The sequence below is a fragment of the Pithys albifrons genome, chromosome 4, assembly GCF_047495875.1.
Source record: "Pithys albifrons albifrons isolate INPA30051 chromosome 4, PitAlb_v1, whole genome shotgun sequence".
Lineage (NCBI taxonomy): Eukaryota > Metazoa > Chordata > Aves > Passeriformes > Thamnophilidae > Pithys > Pithys albifrons.
Genome location: NC_092461.1, coordinates 88,997,393 through 89,015,930, shown reverse-complemented (window position 1 = coordinate 89,015,930; position 18,538 = coordinate 88,997,393). Strand labels below are relative to the sequence as shown.

General features: G+C 35.7%; 1 protein-coding gene across 1 annotated transcript in view; it reads right to left on the bottom strand.

The window, feature by feature from the left end:
- ZNF407 (zinc finger protein 407) overlaps positions 1-18,538 on the bottom strand; it is a 352,657-nt gene that overhangs the window by 308,174 nt on the left and 25,945 nt on the right. The window contains exons 2-3 of the mRNA XM_071554926.1: positions 10,947-15,773; positions 5,278-5,392 (exon numbers count right to left, since the gene is read on the bottom strand). Of these exons, the coding sequence (XP_071411027.1) occupies positions 5,278-5,392; positions 10,947-15,738 (4,907 nt within the window). The 5' untranslated portion in view covers positions 15,739-15,773. The remainder of the gene's footprint in view (positions 1-5,277; positions 5,393-10,946; positions 15,774-18,538) is intronic.

The window sequence follows — 18,538 nt, the reverse complement described above, 5'->3', positions numbered from 1 at the left end:
TCCAGCTATTTTTTGTAACATTTTCTTATTTTTTTTTTTTAAAGTGAATGCAAGTTTGGAAAGCTGCTGTGTAGGTTCACCTCATTTTTCTTTACTAAAGTAAACGCAGACAAAAGTATATGGTAGGACCAAATGGCAAAATGCAAATAGAGAAACTAAGCATAGCTGGATCTGGAACAGTCACTTCACATGCAATTATCTCTGATCTAAACAGCTGCACCAAATATATATTTTTTGTTTGGACACATCTGTAGATATGATGTGCGTAATTAATTGTTCATTCAAAAATGCAATTTCATGATGCACTTGATTATTTAGGTATAAAACAGTTTTAATTCTCAGAGCTGACTAAAACTAGTGATTTTAATTTATTCCTGCTGCCTACAATTACCCACAACCATGTATTTTTAAATATTTCCAGACTATAAAAATTACTAATTTTTGCCACTTGTGTTTATCTGCATTTAGACTTTGATTTGGATAAATTAAGCTCTCAAGTGTTCCTTGCTTTATGAAACTCTGCATGTTGTACACTTCAACACAAATAAATGACTTCTACCATTAGAGGTTTAAATAATGTAATGTATTTCATGCTCAGCCTGAAGCTGGATTCCAATGAAGTTGCTAATGCACGTAATGATTAAGTGTAACTCAAATACTAACTGTGTTGTTGAAAACATGACAGGCAATAATTTGGTCTATTATATTCTGCCATTTAATTCCCTAGTACAGACATTCTCTGACACGTTATGAAGCAATGATTTACAATTATTCAAGCTGCAAAGGTCAGAAAGTGACATTATAATCATCTACACAGAGATCCCTTCTAATGCACAAAAAACTAGGTAATACCACACAAAAATAGTTTTACTAGAGTAGCAACTTTCTATTTAAGATTTCCCAAACTGCAGAAATATTAATAATTAATTTACATTACAGTACATTAAGGCATCCTTGAAAATATAATGTTTTTCCTATTCCTACCAATAAATTTATGAATAAGTCTGTTTTGCTGGCTAAAAGCAATGTTAAGAGTAGGCTTTCACGAAAAGTAGCCTGCAATTAAGAGTAATCTGTTAAAAAAATCTGAGAATCTAGATTTTTTAGAACACAGCACACAAGTACAGCCAAATTCTTTTCAGGCAGCTCATCAAAGCACATCCTTATCTATAAAGAACAAAGATTAGCCACTGTGCTCAATATAGGTGAATATTTTTCCTTAGACATTGTCAAAGCAACCAATGTCATTAAAATACTAAACTTTAAACAAATCTCCAAACTACTCTTAGTATTAAGAGCAGCAGCAGAAGTGAAGTTATTTCCATGCTTGGGACACTATAAATGTCCTCAAACCTCATTTATATGAGGCTTTAAGAACTAATTGAATTAAGCAAAACACTTATTTAGTAGAACATCATACGATATCTTGAGAAAAGGAGTTTCAAAGAAAATCGAGAACTAAGGAACAGAAAATAAAAAAAGACTAACACCTCCATTCACCAGAAGACCACAATAAAGCAAACCCTCCCCCAACAACAAAAAACTACAAGAAAGAACTACTGCAGCAAAATACATTAAAAATCCAATCTTTTCCACGCCCCTCCAAATTCCTTTGTGTCTCTAATACTTACTTGTGCTCTAAAAACTCTTGACTGCTGTATATGAAATACTGTTTGTGTAGTAAACATAATAGGAACATTGCTAAAAATGTCCTTTCAATTTGTAGGAATGTAGCAAAAAATGTTTGTGTGCATGTTTTAAATACTGAAAATTTTCCTAAAAATCCAAACCTACCTTATACCCATCTTCCTCAGTCGATTTTTAAGAAGTCAAAAAGGAGGGAATAAAAGAAAAGAAATAAGCAGCCCCTCTTACTTGAAACATGTAACTACATCCCCAAAAATCCTGTTTCTGAAAGCAAAGGTAAGAAAAAGGCAAAGGAATAATAGATACTTTTTTAAAATCAAACACTGTCTATAAATTCTGTTCAAAATCTCAATTGCAGAGCAATGCATTTTTCATATTCTACCTGAGGCATAAAATTCGAAAAGTGCATGATAAGCTGCATTTTACCAGGCAAATGAAACAAAAAATTTAAGTGCTGGGCAACCAAGACTTGCTCATCTAACCCAGGTTATCAGCCAATTTCAGAGTCAAACTTTCAAAAATTCAATTCAAACGTGCAGCAGTTTGCTACTGAAAACAGACACTACCCCTGAAATAATGGGATATATTTTACAGCCACGGATATGGAAAAGAAAACAATTAACACACATCTGCAATAAGGAAATGAGTAACAGACGGTTTATTCCAAATGTTAAAACATTAGTAGTGTCCAATTTCAGTGTCATGTAGTTGCAGCTGAAGAAAATAAACCCTGAACTAAAAAAAAATAAAACAACACAGCAAAATTACTGCCTTTTTCAACACTAAGTGAATTATAAATTGTATACTTTATAGCATGTAAATATGAGGATCATTTGTACAACTGAGGCAGAGCAAACAACACAAAAAATTCAGGGTTTTGCCTCTTTTTTTTAAAGACAAAAATTTCAAAAGAATTTGTCTTTGAAAAAGGTGGTATTTTGAGACAACAGTACAGCATGATGCTGCACTGACATTTCACCTTTAAAAAGTGCCCAAGCAGTTTCAAAAGCTTTTGAAACACAATTTATCCTCACAACTAGCAGAGGGCTTATTACTATGAATCTAGAAGTCAGAGGATAGAATATTAACTACTGTAGAAAAGAAAACATAGTGCAGGACCTTCTGTTTGTGACAAAATTACAGAGTTAATGTTCCTGAAAGATCACTTCACCTTTTAAAGCATGATTTTTAAAAAGGTAAAATTTATAGCAATTAAAGCTAATGAAGAAATGCAGCATGAGCTGCTTATGTTCAGGAACTAATAGGTCCGCTGAGCATTTCTGAGATTATTTAGCCATCAATGATAATGAATTGACATTGTCAGTGGTGTTAATGTACCAATGCTCTATAGTGTCACTAATCCGATAGCCAATCCTAGCAATTTTATTTTTTTTTATGTTGCTACTTTATTTTTTTAACCAACACACTACCCAATCCTTTTAATTAAAAGAGTAGAAATACAGCATAAGCTATTGAGGTTTTTTCTCCTCTTCCACATACAGAGATGGCACATTCATTATATGGACTACGGTTCAAACTGCACTGGTCATTCCTCCTTCAAATCCTGCTCCATTCTTCAGGAAAGTTACCTACAGTACACGAATGTCTTTTCCAAATAAATCAGTGTTAGTATGTAATTGTTAAAATACATTTTTGGTGCACAGTAAGTGAAATGCAATGATTATTTAAAGAGGGATATAAATAATATTTTGTGAGCACAGGGTATTGTGGTGTGTGTCTCTTCAGCTGATTGTTTTGCCATATCTAAATAGCACAGCTTCATGTTGATGAAATTAGCAACACAATAGTATACAAAACCAGAAAATGAGTACCTGCTTGGCTACCAGGTATGACATGTCAGTGACATACAGTAAGCAGTCAGCTTAGAAAAGCAACTAGCATTCCAATCCAAAGTTTAAATCATGCATACATGTTTTGCTCTCTCTCTTGCACAACCATTGTGAAGCACAACTGAGAGTTGTGTAATTTCTGAAACAGGTTCTGTCAGACATGTCAATCCTGAAGCGATGGAATGAGTTTTTGAAAAAAATGAGGGACTTTGCCAAATCCTAATAATTTTAATTCTCTTTTTTATAAAAGATACTGTATTAGCTGTTTTGAGATTTAGTCTACTTTTCCTCTCACAATGAAATAGTTAATTAATAGGATGATTTTCAGTTCAAGTTAAAAGAGAATTGAATAAAGAACCAACGTCAAGTTTGTGGATAACTTCTAAAGAACAGAGCTTAGCCTCAGCTAAACACTTCTGTGGATCTGTAGTTGTTAACTATCTTCCATGTCAAATTCTTGGCAATTCATACAGCAGAAATAGTAAATAAGACTTTTAAACAATATAAAATAGCCTACCAAGTTTATTTTAACCATGCTGCAAAATAAGGAGTAGCACAAGTTATTCTACTACTGGTTTACAGCAGATTTAAGAATTGGGCTTACACATTTTTATTTCTTGCTTCAAGATGTCAGCAATTAATTCTCTTAAGTGAGTAAACCCATCCAAAGTATCTCATAATGCTTCATGCAAAATCATTTGAAAAACAGAGAGATGAATTAGTGAAAATCACTGAGGTGCATCTTCAGCTGAAGATTCACTTGTCCCTTAAAATGTGTAACTCACTTTGTCCTGCAGTAGATTGGTACACTAAGGCTAAAAAGACCCTCTTGCTGAATATTATCCCCAACATCACACCACACCATTCGTGTGTGCACTGCATCATCTAATTGAACCTGTGCTCCTCTACACATTAGCCATAAGACTGCTATAGCAGATTACATAGGTTTGAGTAAAATATTTTTATATGATGCATATATTAGTTAATTTCTTCAGCATAATAACATTAAAATATACTTTTAATCAGAACTAGGGTATTAAAATCCAACTTCGAATGTCCTATGATGTACCATATATGCCATGGCATTTTAAAACCTTTTAAACATTTCTGCTAAATTAATTAGTTTTGCATTAAGGAGTCTCAATGCCTCCTATTAAATGCAACACATTTGAAGGACAATTAAACATTATGAACGATCCTTCTGAGGAAATAATGATTGTAAAAAGGAAAACAAGATTTTTTTGGGTAACAAACAGGAACACAAACATACATAAAAGACTTCAATTTATTTTAAAAGTCTTATGCCTGTGAGATTTTAGATCCGTTTGTTTGAAAAACCTGTCTTCTGTTTTGTTTTCGTAAAGAATGAAAAACCTAATGGAGTCCAGAAATCTGTTAATGGTACTAAAATTATAACAGTATAGCGAAAGAAAAAACCCCACACAGTAAAGTCTATATTATATATTTTTTATGTCTTTAAATGGAATTTACAGTTCTCCCTGGCAATGTGAATGAACATCCTATAATTTAGTCAATTTACAGATTACAGGTTCAAATTGACCTTGTAGCCCATAAAATTGCTCATCTTCAGTGCAGGATTAGAAGTGGGAAAAGAATGTCATAACTGTATTTAAGGAATTTACCATAACAATGGAAAGGAGGATATGCATGCATAATTTTAGCCACTCTTGCTCACATCACAGTTTTCAATTCTGAAACAATGCATATCCTGCGCTCTGCTCCTGGTTAACCATGGTGGAGACTGTTTCAATTTACTCACCCACAGACATGACACTTGTATTCCCTCATCCCAAGGTGCCTCTTGACATGGTTTCTGGCATCCCCGAGCTGAGCTGTTGCAAAGTGGCATATCTTGCACTTGAATGGCTTTGATCCTAAGTAAAATTTAGCATAAGATATGAATTGAATTAGAATAAAATATCACCCACGGTTAAAGAAATAAAAAATCCTGAGAAAAAATAACCTTTTAAAAAGCCTATCCTACATTTAACCTGTTTGAGATTTTTGCCTAATAAAGAAAGTAACTTGTACATAAATTTATAACTCCCAGGACACAGACAGTATATAATATACATAACTCACTGAAGTTTCCTCAAGTTCAAGATCACAGAAAATGAGTCAACTTTTATTTTGTTCTTTTTTCTTACCATTAAAAACCCCACAAAATATATTAAAATGAAGACAATAAAGTAAGTAGACAACATTTCAACAAGATGGTAAAAGTTGTTCTACCCCTTTCCCCATTTCCAAACGCTGAAACTCAGGTAATGGTCTTAAAGAGGCTTGGTATTGGTGTAAACTGCAAAATGTACTTCTTTTTGTAAGCAAATATTTTTAAAGTAAAGTAATTTTACAAGTCTTCTGACTTTGAATAGATTTCATATTAGCACTAGTATTTCAGATTTGTTCTGTCACACACAGAAAATGATTCATCACCTAGCTATTGTAATGGCATGCAATGTATGAATATACAGTGGATAAAATATTATGCCTTTATGACTGTTTTATGGTCAAGAATTTATGATTATTCTGCAAACCAGAAGTATTGACATTTTGGCTATTATTTATTTCAAGAACAAACTTTAATATTAAATGTCTGCTGCAGACCAAAGAACTCTGAAATTATTTCTCCAAGGAAGAAGTATCAGCCTATTTCTTGTATCGCATCAATTCAGGAAAAATCAAATTATTTGCCTATCTTAATTGTGATCCTCTCTCAAGATGGAAAAACTGAGTTTTACTGACATAATGAAATTTGGCACATGTCAGTCCCCATGTTATTATGCAGCAACACCATTCTAGTAGCACTTTACAATGTTCTGAACAGTAAATCCTTAAATCAATAAATCAAAGTCATAGAATTGCAGTTATAAGTAAGTACAATATGGTCACAGAGTCTTCATATTATGTTTAGTATATGTTTTGTGAAGTACTCCTTCCAATATTGTTAAAAATAATATGAAATATGTGATCTTTAATAAATATACATAAAGAGCTCTGATAAGAAAAATGTTGCGCTATATCATACTTGATCAATGGACCTTTTTGCTTTGCCCTTGAAAACTGAACATCCTCCAAGAATCCACTGGTGAAATTCAGGATCTTAGTAAAAATTTTTAGAGTCTTAAATTTTAATTTAATTCCCAAAAGCTAACGAAAAATGAAGCATTCCATTTTAATCTTCTAACTGAAATAAAAAAGTCAACAGTACTAAGCACGGGCAGACAAGGTTGAATATTTCACAGTTCAATGACAATGAAGCCAGATCTCTTAATACTTCCATTTCTACTGTTGAGAGTAGATGTAAAATATATTTAGCACCTCAATGGTTATATCTAGTCAGTTTTATATGTTTAAATGTCAAAAGCAGGTTGAGACTGCAGCTCACAGCAATCACATTCTATCTATCACACTAAAAACCCCCAGTTTATTTAAATGATCCTGATAAAACTATATTAATCATTAATTTGGTGACATTTCAAATCAACATTGCATTCTACAAAGAGACTCATGAAAATAAAAAAAAACTATCTTTGCATTAAAAGAATATTAAAAGTGGACGTTTTAACTTATGATCTTTAATTGCACAATTAATAACATCAAGGCCACAGTTGGAGTAGACTTTTTTAAAGTCTGTTGGTGTTTATACTGTTCTCTCATAGAATTCAAATGTCATGTGGATTCAACCCTATGTTCCTTTAGTTTCTCTCCTACTGATTAAATTGTAAATTCGTTCCTCATTCTGTTACTGCAGGTGTCCCACAGGGCTTCCATACAAGACCTTTGCTGTTTTCCATTTACATGATTCCTTTGTGTGGAACTCAAGTTCAGACCAGTCCTGGCTACAGTTTGCTGACAATACAGAAATGTATTATTCTGTTGACTGCTCTCATCCAAAAATCACTGAGGTCTCGAGGGGTTTTGATTTTTTTTCTCAGATCCAGAGCTGAATATCTGTTAACATCTCCATTTAGACTCCATGAAAATTCAGGAGGTGGCAAGCTGCTCAGGACTTATCACCTGAAACAAAAGCAGTGGATCTCCCTTTTAGGTTACTGGTGCCAAATTGGTTCCAATGTGTTCTTGAATGGAACAACTCAAAATTTTGTACTAAAAATGAAGACAGTGGACTAAGAGTTAAACTAATGGGAAAAAAAAAGAAACTGTATTTGCTAAAAACAAAACAAAACAAAACAAAAACACAACAGCAACAAAAAGTAAAAGCAAAGAAACAAAAAAAAAACCACCACCACACCAAATTGAATATAAGGCTAAATTTAAAAGTTCTGGTCAGGCAGAGACAAACCATGCTACTATTTTATTAAAAAAAAAAAAGACTCGAGGTTCCAGTCCTTACATTACATTAGGACAATACAGACCCAAAGCTGTAAGAAAAAAATCACTGTCTCAGCTTTAAGCCACAGGCAACATCATTGCACCTGCAGGCATGGCTGTGTTCCCAGCTCAGGCCCAAAACAAAGTGAGCAGAGCCACATGAAATATCATCAGACCATTTCCTCCTATGTTTATGACATGGGGAGTAAGATACCACACTTACATCAGGCAAAACTGACATTAACTGAGAAATCTGACAAGAAAAGCAACAAAGATGATGTGTTTGCAGGTGATTTTTCCTCAGATGTTGATTGTTAATTAAGTTCATGGGACCTCCATCGATTGCGAACTAAAAAGTCTTCCACCTCTCCTACTCCTTTTATTTTTCTTTACACTTCCTCATTTTCACTTGTCAACATGTGATGGACTTATTTGTTATGTCCTCTCTAGCAAACCTTCGCTTTCATTTGCAATGTGAAAATCTCCTACATTATTTAATGGTATTTTGAAACATTATTTTTGTATTAATGGAAATCATTAGTTGTATCTTTCCAAAACTTTCCCTTCCCCCCACCAACCAAAACCATCATTACTCAACTGAAAAACAAAAAGACAAGGAGTTACACACACATACATACATATATAAACATATTTCTACACATCCAGAAGCTGAAGAAATATTTTTTTTAAAGCACATAATCAGAACAACAAATGGGAACGTGTAGCTGTGCTCCTATTATGTACCTGTTGTTACTCTGGAACGGATCAGAAACTGGAGATACTGCACTTTGCCTCACCAAAGTTATAAGCCAGAGTACATATAGTTGGTGGAGTAGGTCATTTCCCTCTGCCACTACTCCCAATAACCTAAAAATATTTGTTTCTTACTAAACTGTATCCACTGTGATACAGATTGGAAGAAAAGGTTCTATAAGACTCAAAGAAAACCACAAATACGAAAATACGTATTGGAAGAGAAACCCTTCTTCCCATTAACTATTAATAAAAGTCTCCATATTACTATTTGTGTGAATAAGCAAAGCACAAGAAAAGCATTTCATTTAAGGGTGCAGTGAGAAAGAAGGCTGATAAAACTCCATTTTGTAAGCTTCTATCTCTCTGCAGGCACCACCAAAAAATGACTCGCAAAAGTAAATGTATTCTTTTACTGCTTTGCATATTTAGTGCTATCCGAAGGCACAATAAAAATATACTCCATGATAAGTCCTACGCACGAGATGTTAAAAAGTACACTAACTTTTACTAAATGTTACAATCAATGATGTAACTTATGTAAGTAGGGTTGCTCTGTCATATATTGATAGTTACCTCACTTTCACATCCACATTAACTTGATTTTAAATGCAATTAATACATATAGTCAAGGAAGACTAATGGACTACATTCTGCACTTAACCTGGTGGACATTTTCAAATGGCACAAGTGACCAGTGCAAACCTATTTTGCATTGTAAACGACTAAATAAATCTTAATGGATTAAGAATGATCAGCTATCAACACACAAGGGAAATTAAGTGCTGAAATGCCTACATTGATTATTTTAAATTATTAGCCTTACTCTGTTCTTGAATTTGTATGCTTTTAGTGAGCTTTAACACATTTACAAGACTTATTGACTATAATTACAAGAGAATTCAAGTAATGGACACATCAATTATAAGCAACATGTCTTGACCAGACAGTTGCATAAAGAATTCTAAAGAGAGCTCCATTAGCATCCACCCCCTTAGTTTTATTCAGTTTTATCTGCCGTAAGAGGGCATATTAAGGGCTTATACAGCTGTTCTGACCATGTGAACATGAGCATCCCTCTAAAGACTTAACACTGCATTCGAAGCTGGATATTAGCTGAAGCAATACAGATAACTACAGTATTGACAAGACAGAAGTAATGCTGAAAGTATTAAGTACGTGAGTTATTGGTATACATGAATACTGCAGTTATAGTAAAATACTTTGAAAGGTTTGAAATACAATGCCCCTGTTCCTCAAGATTAATTTTAGGATTTGTTGTCCAGTCATGCCCTTGCTTTTTCATAAAAAAACCTTATAAAACTATTTTAGGATTATGCCAAGAATTACCATTCTTTTATATTTCTTTTTTCTTACCTTTTTGTTCTCTTCCTTGTAACCATGCACTAAGTTTCAAATACTGCATGAATTTAAACTATAGCTTCCATAATAAGCCATTATTTAAAAGTACAGTAAAATAAACCTTACAGTTTTAATGAAAATATGTTCATTGAAATGTGAATTTATTATTCAAATCCACTCATAAATTCAACCATGGAGACACCACTTGTCTAAGCAGAGCTCAGTGATTTAGAAAAGCTGTCTATTTAAAATAAAGAATGTATGGCAGGTTTATAGAAACATCGCAGTGAATTTTTACATAAATTTAGAACTGCAGCTTATGCATTTTTCTACAGAAATGTTTTTAAATTTTTCCACTTAAAATTAAACATAAAAATGAATTGAAAGTGTGATCAGCACAGAAACTAAATCAGATGCTACATCCCTGTGCATCATTGCACACCACCTTCCAAAAACGCTGACCAATTCCAATCCCTATAACTCATTTCTACAAAAACCTCTTGTTGCTTATTACTGGTATGTATTTAGGAATTATGTAATATCAAATGCCTGTCCTGAAACATTATGTCGTGCTGAAAGTTTCACTGAATTCAAATGAAATAAACAATTTGGATATTAAAAAAGAGCAAGGAAGACAAAGTTAGAAAGAACAGCTAATTGTTCTCTCAAACCATCACTGTATCATTATATAAATTTAAGAACCAACAAATGGTTACAATTTAGATCAAAAAGAAAGAAATCTCTCTATATGAAACAAAAAGTAGAAGGATGACTGCGCTTAAAATGTTCTTGTATTTTCTGACCTATGATCAGTGTATTTTCATAACCCTGTAGATAACTTTGAATTTCATCACAGGCTTATCAGGCAACACGAATGCCAGTTCATAAGAAATGCTGAGGAGATTAACAATCAGAAAAAGACCAATGGTATAATTCACAGTTTGAAAGAGACCACTTGCAAAGAGAGCATTTCCATACCTGTATGGGTACGGATGTGAGCTAGGAAGGCCATGGAATTGCTACTTCTACACATCTTCCCACAATACTTGCAGACATTGCCTTGGTTCTCTTCCCTCTCCCTGTTTATTTGCTCAGTGTCTTCCACAATGTACTTATTCACTTCCCGCAGCAGCTCTTCATGTTGCTCTTTGATGTGGAGAAACAAGCTCTGCTCTGAATCGAAGGGCTCTGTGCACTTCAAACACTTGAAGGTTGCACCTCCTTCAGGCAGCTCCTCCACGCTCGCCTGCTCATTTCGCATGTGCCCAGCACTGGCCAAGTGCTGGTGAAGGTTGCTCTCTGTGTAAAATGATTTTCCACAGAGTAAGCAATGAAAATGTTTTTCTTTTGAAGGATGTTTCATGGCTATGTGAACATTTAGTCCGCTCAAACCATCTGCTAGAAAACCACAGTCATCGCAACGAATACGTGTTGATTCCCCAAGGGAAATTCCTTCTGACTTCTTCTTTTTCCCACCACTTGGTGAAGTGTCTGCTTTCACTGTGAGCTCACCAGCTTTCACTGCACCTGACATCTGTCCTTCTGCAGAATGGTCAATGACCTCCCCATCTTGATGACTTTTTAACCTCACTATAGAAGAATCAAATTTGCCAAAATTTTGCATTGCCTTTCCTTTATCATCAGAACTGGTAACTGTTCCTAAAACCTCATTACTACTTTCTTGCATGCCCTCAGCTGTTGAGCCATCTGCCTCCCAAACTTCGTTATTTATAGTTACTTCAGCTTCATGTTGTGCTTCCATAAGGTCTTCTACCTCCTCCCCAGTAGGATTCTCTCTGAAACTTCTGTCACCATCTAAACTATGTATATTTTGTACAGTTTCTCCAGTGTTCCCAGAAAAATTTGATTGCTCTACTGCACTACTTGTTTCTGGAAGACTTAGCATAAGTGGGTTATTTTTCTTTGGTGATATTATTTTGAGACTGTCTTTGTTTCTACACTCTACTTCAGGGTTTTCACTATTTTCTTCCAAGGTTTCCTTCCCTTTTCCTGAGTTCAAGCTTGTGTTGCTGGACCTATTTTGATTTTCTGCAGTGCAATCATCATCTGAGTTGAGCAGCTTCTGACACTGCTTACTTTTTTGCACCTCACAAGTACCTGTTTCTTTAACTGATACTTCCTTTGCAAATGCAACTTTATCTTTCTGAGGAGTTTGCTGGAATCCTTTACAAAAAAGGTTTTTTTCTCCATTCTTAGACTCCTCATTAAGTTCATCTCCTACTGCATTTTGGGAACTGACATCTTTAGGGGCTCCTGGAGATGCATTTTCATCTAAAACAGTACACTCAGTTAAGCTTTTACCCATATGATCACCTTGTGCTGCATTTTTGTCACATTTTGTTTCCCCTAAAAGAGTTTTTGATTCTCCTGCACTGTGATGGTGCTCCTCTTGAGGCAAAGCAGTGCCTTCTTTAACAATATTTGCTGTATTTGCTTCCTCCCCAGAAGAAGAATAAACATAAGATTCCCTTCTTATTTTATGTTTCTCTGTTGCTGCATGCCTAATCATCTCTCTGCGAGTAACAGCATAGTAGTCACAAGCCATGCAATAGTATTCAAATTGTTTTGTATGTTTTCGCTTCACATGCAGCTCTAAAGAAGCAGCAGAATGAGCAATGAAACCGCAGTGTACACACTTGTTGTCGTTTGCACCCACTGCTCTTCTCTGGAACCTCGGGTCACTGTCTTGAGCAACCTTGGCTGGTTCCAGAAGCACACGTTGGTTTAGATTTAATGGATTGCTAGCAGGCTGCAAATCTGGCAGTCTGCTGGCATTTGTAACTTTTAGCTCAACATCTCCTCGCTCAACTTCCTGATTGTCTAAGACAGAATTTTCCAAATCTGATGACTGGCCACCGTCCTCAACATGTTCACACAAGGCAGTCATGGGGCTGTCAACCTTCTTGATCATGGATTCAGCATTACCTCCTTCAGGGCTAACAATGATCTCCGAGTTCTGTTTTCCGCATCCTTCTATTTCAACACGATTTTTGTGTTTTTTGGTTGCACAGTGGCGTTCCATATCTCCTTTGGTTACAGTGTAATAATTGCAAACCTTACACAAATAGCTGTACTGATGACTGTGCTTTCGCCTGATGTGAACAGTCAAATTCGTAACACTGGAGGCCAAAAGACCACAATGGGTACAGGTCCTCGAAACAGTGCCTTTGTGTTTCCCTCTTTTGGGTGCATTAGCTAAAACCAATTCACTGCCGCCCATCCTTTGATCAAGTGGAACAAGTTCCTTATTTCTAGATATGGTTTCTACAGAAGAGGATGAAACATGCATAATTTCTTTATCTAACTCAGTATTTCCACTCCCAGAAACAGAAGTATCCACCACTGGTTTAATACCACCAACACCAACACAAACTTTTACAATACATTCTTCAAAACGTAGTCCAATGTTGTTTTTCCTGGCATTTTCAAGATGCTTGCTTCTTTTGATATGCTTCTCCATTCCTTCCTTGCTCAGTGAGTAGAGATTACACGCTTTGCAAAGGAAGTGATACTCTTGTGCGTGTCGGAGTTTTATGTGCCGTGTAAGAACTGTGGAAGATCTTGTCTTATAAAAACACTTTTTACATTGAAATTGGGTTTTATTCAAAACAGAATGTTTTAGTTCATTTCTATGATTTATGAAGGAGGAGTCTGGAGTTTTTGCTTGCATTGATACTTCCATTTCCTTTGCAAGTCTTTGGCTATTGTTTGATAGTGAGTCAGCGTGAGTTACCACTTGCAAGGTCTGATCACTGTTACTCAATGGAATAGCTTGCTGAGATAATGAACCATCATGGTTCTCATTTTTTTGATGATTTATCAGCTCTTCTTCCACTTGGAAAAAAAGAACACACGTTGGACAACTATGGGACATATTATGCACTTGACTCATATGGTTTTGAAGGTTAATCACCTTCAAGGTGGTAAATGAACAGAGTTGACAATTAAAGCTACAATCGCCCATCTGATGTTTACTGTCCTGACAGTGTTGCTTTGTCTCTTCCCTTACACCAGAGGAATAACTACACATCTGACAGTGAAACTGGATCCTTTTTGTATGAAGCTTCGCAATGTGAGTCTCCAAACTTCCTCTGTTCTGAAAAATGTGACCACAATCCATGCAAGTATGAAGAGCACCATGATCAGCAGTAAGTTTAACACCACAATCTTTAGCATCTTCATTGCCAGAAGAAAGGGTATTTGGCTTATCTTCAGTAAGCTCTTGAATTTCTGCAGAACTGTAACAATTACTTTTAGCATCTGTTTCTAATTCTCTATGTGACATAGGGCTTGAATCACCAGGTTTAAGGTTTGTGCTGGAATTATGCTTCACATTTACTCTCTGAGTTTCAGACTTGTCTCTCTTACTCTTACCCAACAAGTTGTACCTTCTTTTAACCTGCCTTTTTAATCTAAAAGACCTACTCTGTCCAAATGAAGACCTTAACAAAAAAAGATTTCTTTTATGTTTCAGTCTGTCAAACCTCCTTGTCCTGTGTAAACTGTTAAGTAGCTTTTTGGTAGTTAATGGGAGTTCTGTTTTCTGCAAAATATTTTCTGATGGTCCCGGTATTTCTAGTTTTTTAGTATGAACTTCATCATTTCTTTCTATACCAGAAGGTAATGTTTCTTCTGACACAGTACATGTTTTTTCAGTGGGTATATTTGAAGATGGCATCATTTCAAGAAGTTCACTGCTGTCCTTTTGTTTAGGCAAGTTTACTTTTGAGCCTCTAAGTGTAGTGCAAACACTTAATTCTTTTGCATCAGCAATTCTTGTCCTTAATTTACTGGTCCCAGGTTTTGCTCTGACTTTCCTGTCTTTGGTTGCAGTAGATTGTTGGTTTTTAAAGGATTTTTTTGTCAATATCTGTACAAATCCTCCCCGTGCAGCAAGATTTTGGCGTCGAAGATGAGTCTTGCCAAGGAAATGAGAATTCAGGAGATTTTCTTCAGTACTCTGAAAACCACAAAGTTCACAACAAAATAACTTGGACTTCTCATGGTCTTGCTTAACGTGCATATGCAATGTTGAACTACATTCATCTATGCAACTACGATGAGGGCATGTTTGCTCTTTGGATGGTTTAGAGAGGCTTCCTTCTTTATGCTTTTCCATATCGGAGCAGGAAGGTAAACACGGATCACTCATTTTGCCTTTAAGACCTTTGTCTGTATTTCCAGCTGTAAAGACAACACTGATATCTTCTGAAGAAGATAACTTATCAGGAATAGCACCTGACACCTCTTGAGAATGTTTATTTTCATTGTGAATTTTCAATATGGAATCATCAGCAGCACATCTGAAATCATAACGCAGGCACAGGATATCTGAATTAAATATGTCACTACCAGGACAACTGGTGGCTCCTTCCTTTTTTACAGCTTCAGCTATCATACTACCTGGTTCTCCAGGTAACACTTTTTGCAATTTCCTTCCACTATCTTTCATGTCTTCTGAAGAGCTCTGCTTTCTTTTTCTGGTGACATATTCAGGTTTGTCTGCTTCAACAACATCCAGGTTTGGTGATCCTGACAGTGCTCTTTCGTTTGTGCCATTCTCTTTTCCTTTGCTTTCAAGGTCCCTGAACACTTCATCTGATACAAGCCTTGTTTTCTGCTGAGATGAAGAGTCACATCCAGCAGTTTCTCCTGATGTATTTCTTGAGGATTCTTCTGGCAACTCAACTTGCAAATTCTCATCAACATCATCTCTCTTCTTATTTTCCTCTCCATCCATCCTTATCATTGATATTATCAATTCTAGATCATTTGGCTTTGCACCTACAAAACAAAAGAGCTATTATTAGTCTTTCATGCACAATCAGAAATTTTTAAAACTCCTGCAATATAGAAAATTAAAATCATGTCAGGAAGACAGACACACTGAGACATATAAGCTACATTTTCAGCATGGTATTTAAACCACCTTCTGTGCACTTGGTTACAGAGCTCTCACTGTGATGAGCACTATGTGATCAAGCACTGGATTCAAGTTTTTGTGTTATCAAGTAATCTGCTACATGCTTAAACTAAAGCAGACAAGCCCAACCTTTGTTTCTGGAAACATATTTAGGACACAACATACTAACAGCTTTCAGGGAACTGGTCATGGAATGTTTAACAGTTCATGAACTAGAAATGTAGGTTCCCAAATTTAAAAGCTCCAAGGAAGAAATAATCATGACTGAAACAACAAGCAAAACAAAGCCAACATAAATATTAAACACTGTAAGTATGCAGCTTGCTTTCCTTCCTCTGCTCAGGTTACCTGCTAAAGAGAAAGAGGGAAAACAAATAGAGCCATGTTCTCAAAAAATCTGTCACAAGTATAGCTTCCCATCATTCCTAAAACATCCTCTAAAACTTCGTTTCCCAACTAGGGAGAAGGAAGGAGAAAAATAGTCATGAAATAGCCATGCAGAGAAGGGCAGCATCTTTGAAACCCAGCACAAGCTTCAACTGTCCAAATTAAGCTACCAAAAGCTTTTGCTCAACTGCTCAGTGTGACCTTCCTGTTCCCCAAAAGATGTCACCACTAGAAAACTGATGCTACCAACACAGTTTATAAGAGGGATGGGGATGGGAAATCAAATCTTGACATTTATTACCTTTTCATTTTGATATGAAGCAACTGAGAATTGAAAATGCATTTCATTTTAACAGATGATTAAATACTAACTGTTTGTCTATGCGCTTTACACTATGATTTAAACATCAATTTGCTGCAGATCCAAGTATTCACTTTTTTGTTCAGTTACTCACTGAATGAGGCCATGACCACAACTGTAAGTACTTCCTGACACGATTAAGTAATTCCAGTGTTGATACAGATAACGGACAGTACAAAATACTATTCAAGTACAAGCTAAAAAAAAAAAATTATGCTTAAATTTGAGGACAAAGTAAAAAAATATTAAATTGAGAAAATACATTCAAATTAGTTGGACTACGAAGTTAAAATGTATTTTTCTGCTTAAGAATAATTTGTGGAAGGCCCCTAGGGAATTGAGTGAACATTAGTTGTATACATTGAACAGTTTGTTCCACTGTTGGTCACTCACTGAGCTAAAGCACCGACCAAACCTATACTGAGCTAGTTATACCTAAATAACAAGAGAATAACCACCCCCAGGTCACAATAGCCCTTTCAAGGATCACAGTATTGTTCCTCTAACTGTGGTTTTCTGATTCTTATTTTCCTTTGTTCACTAAACCATGAGAGAAACAATCACAATTAGTCAGAATTAAAAGTCAGGTCTCTATTCTCAGCTGGTATAAGTCAGCATATTGTCAATATGTCAAAAATGCTACAGCAGGACCAGATGAAGACTTTGAAATGCAAGATTACCCCCCAAAAGGTTTTTGAGCACTGTTTGGGATACAGAAGAAAAAAAGATCAGATTAAAATTATGTTGTTTAACTGCAGTACAGGTTTATTTATGTAACTTGAAAAATATCAAGTTACTTCAGTGATGAGTGTCACAATTCCACCCTTAAATGTGTGCACACAGCAGCAGTGGGTCCTTTGCCTTGCTGCATCTCCACAGCAGCTTCCCAGCCCCACACTGAGACCTGATGACTCTTCCCTTCCATGGCCTGGGCAGTTTTTTCTTTGCTGTACATGACAACTTCAACCTCAAACCAGTTCTCCATCTTCTTTATAGGATACTTTCCTCTCAGACCACAAGATTTATCACAAAACTTGTCCAGCAGTGAACTAATACTGGCATTGAATATTTCAACTATCAAAGGGTGTATCAGTATAAACAGAGGTTTCTCCATCAACCAAAACTTGGCCCTTTCTACCACTCCCATGCAAATTCTGCTCACCTCCACCAGCCATTCACACACCTAAAAAAGATGGTTGATTATCTGCACAGTCTCTGCAGGTTTAGCCTCCTTTTTTTGTATTTGTTCACAAACTCTCCAATAGAAGTTCATCCTGCTCTGTGCTCAGATTGCAATCCCAGTTCTGGTCTCCAACCTTGTCTTCCACTCAACTGTATTGTACCAATTATGGGTTTTTCAACTGCTTACGGAAAAAAAAATGTATTTCCTCTATTTTATCTTCGTAAATTGTTTGTAGTCAGAACCACATACTAGTTGCTAGACAAGTGTAAAATGCAAAAGATAAATCTCAGAGGTGCTGCCAATAAATTCACTATGAAATTAAAATAATCACATATGTAAGGCAAATATGCTAAGGAGCCTTACACCCCAGACCTCTTGCCTAATTCTCCCAGTACTCCAAGTTAGTAGTAAATATAGGCACTTATCTCTGCCTTCATTCCATTACAAACTTCCAGCAGGCAAACCAGGGATGCACTTTGTTCCATTTATAGGCAGTGCTCCCAGCGAAGTCAACATCCTCACATCCAGCCCAACTAGTAAGCGTTATCAAGGCGATTGCTCCTCAGCTGCACAGCAGGAAAAGTGTGGCAACAACTAAATGATATACCTTTACCAATTTCATCTCTACCTCACACCTGAGTTTCCATGAAAATAGTCTCCCCCTGCACATGCTTCCCAGAGTTAGATTTGCCCCT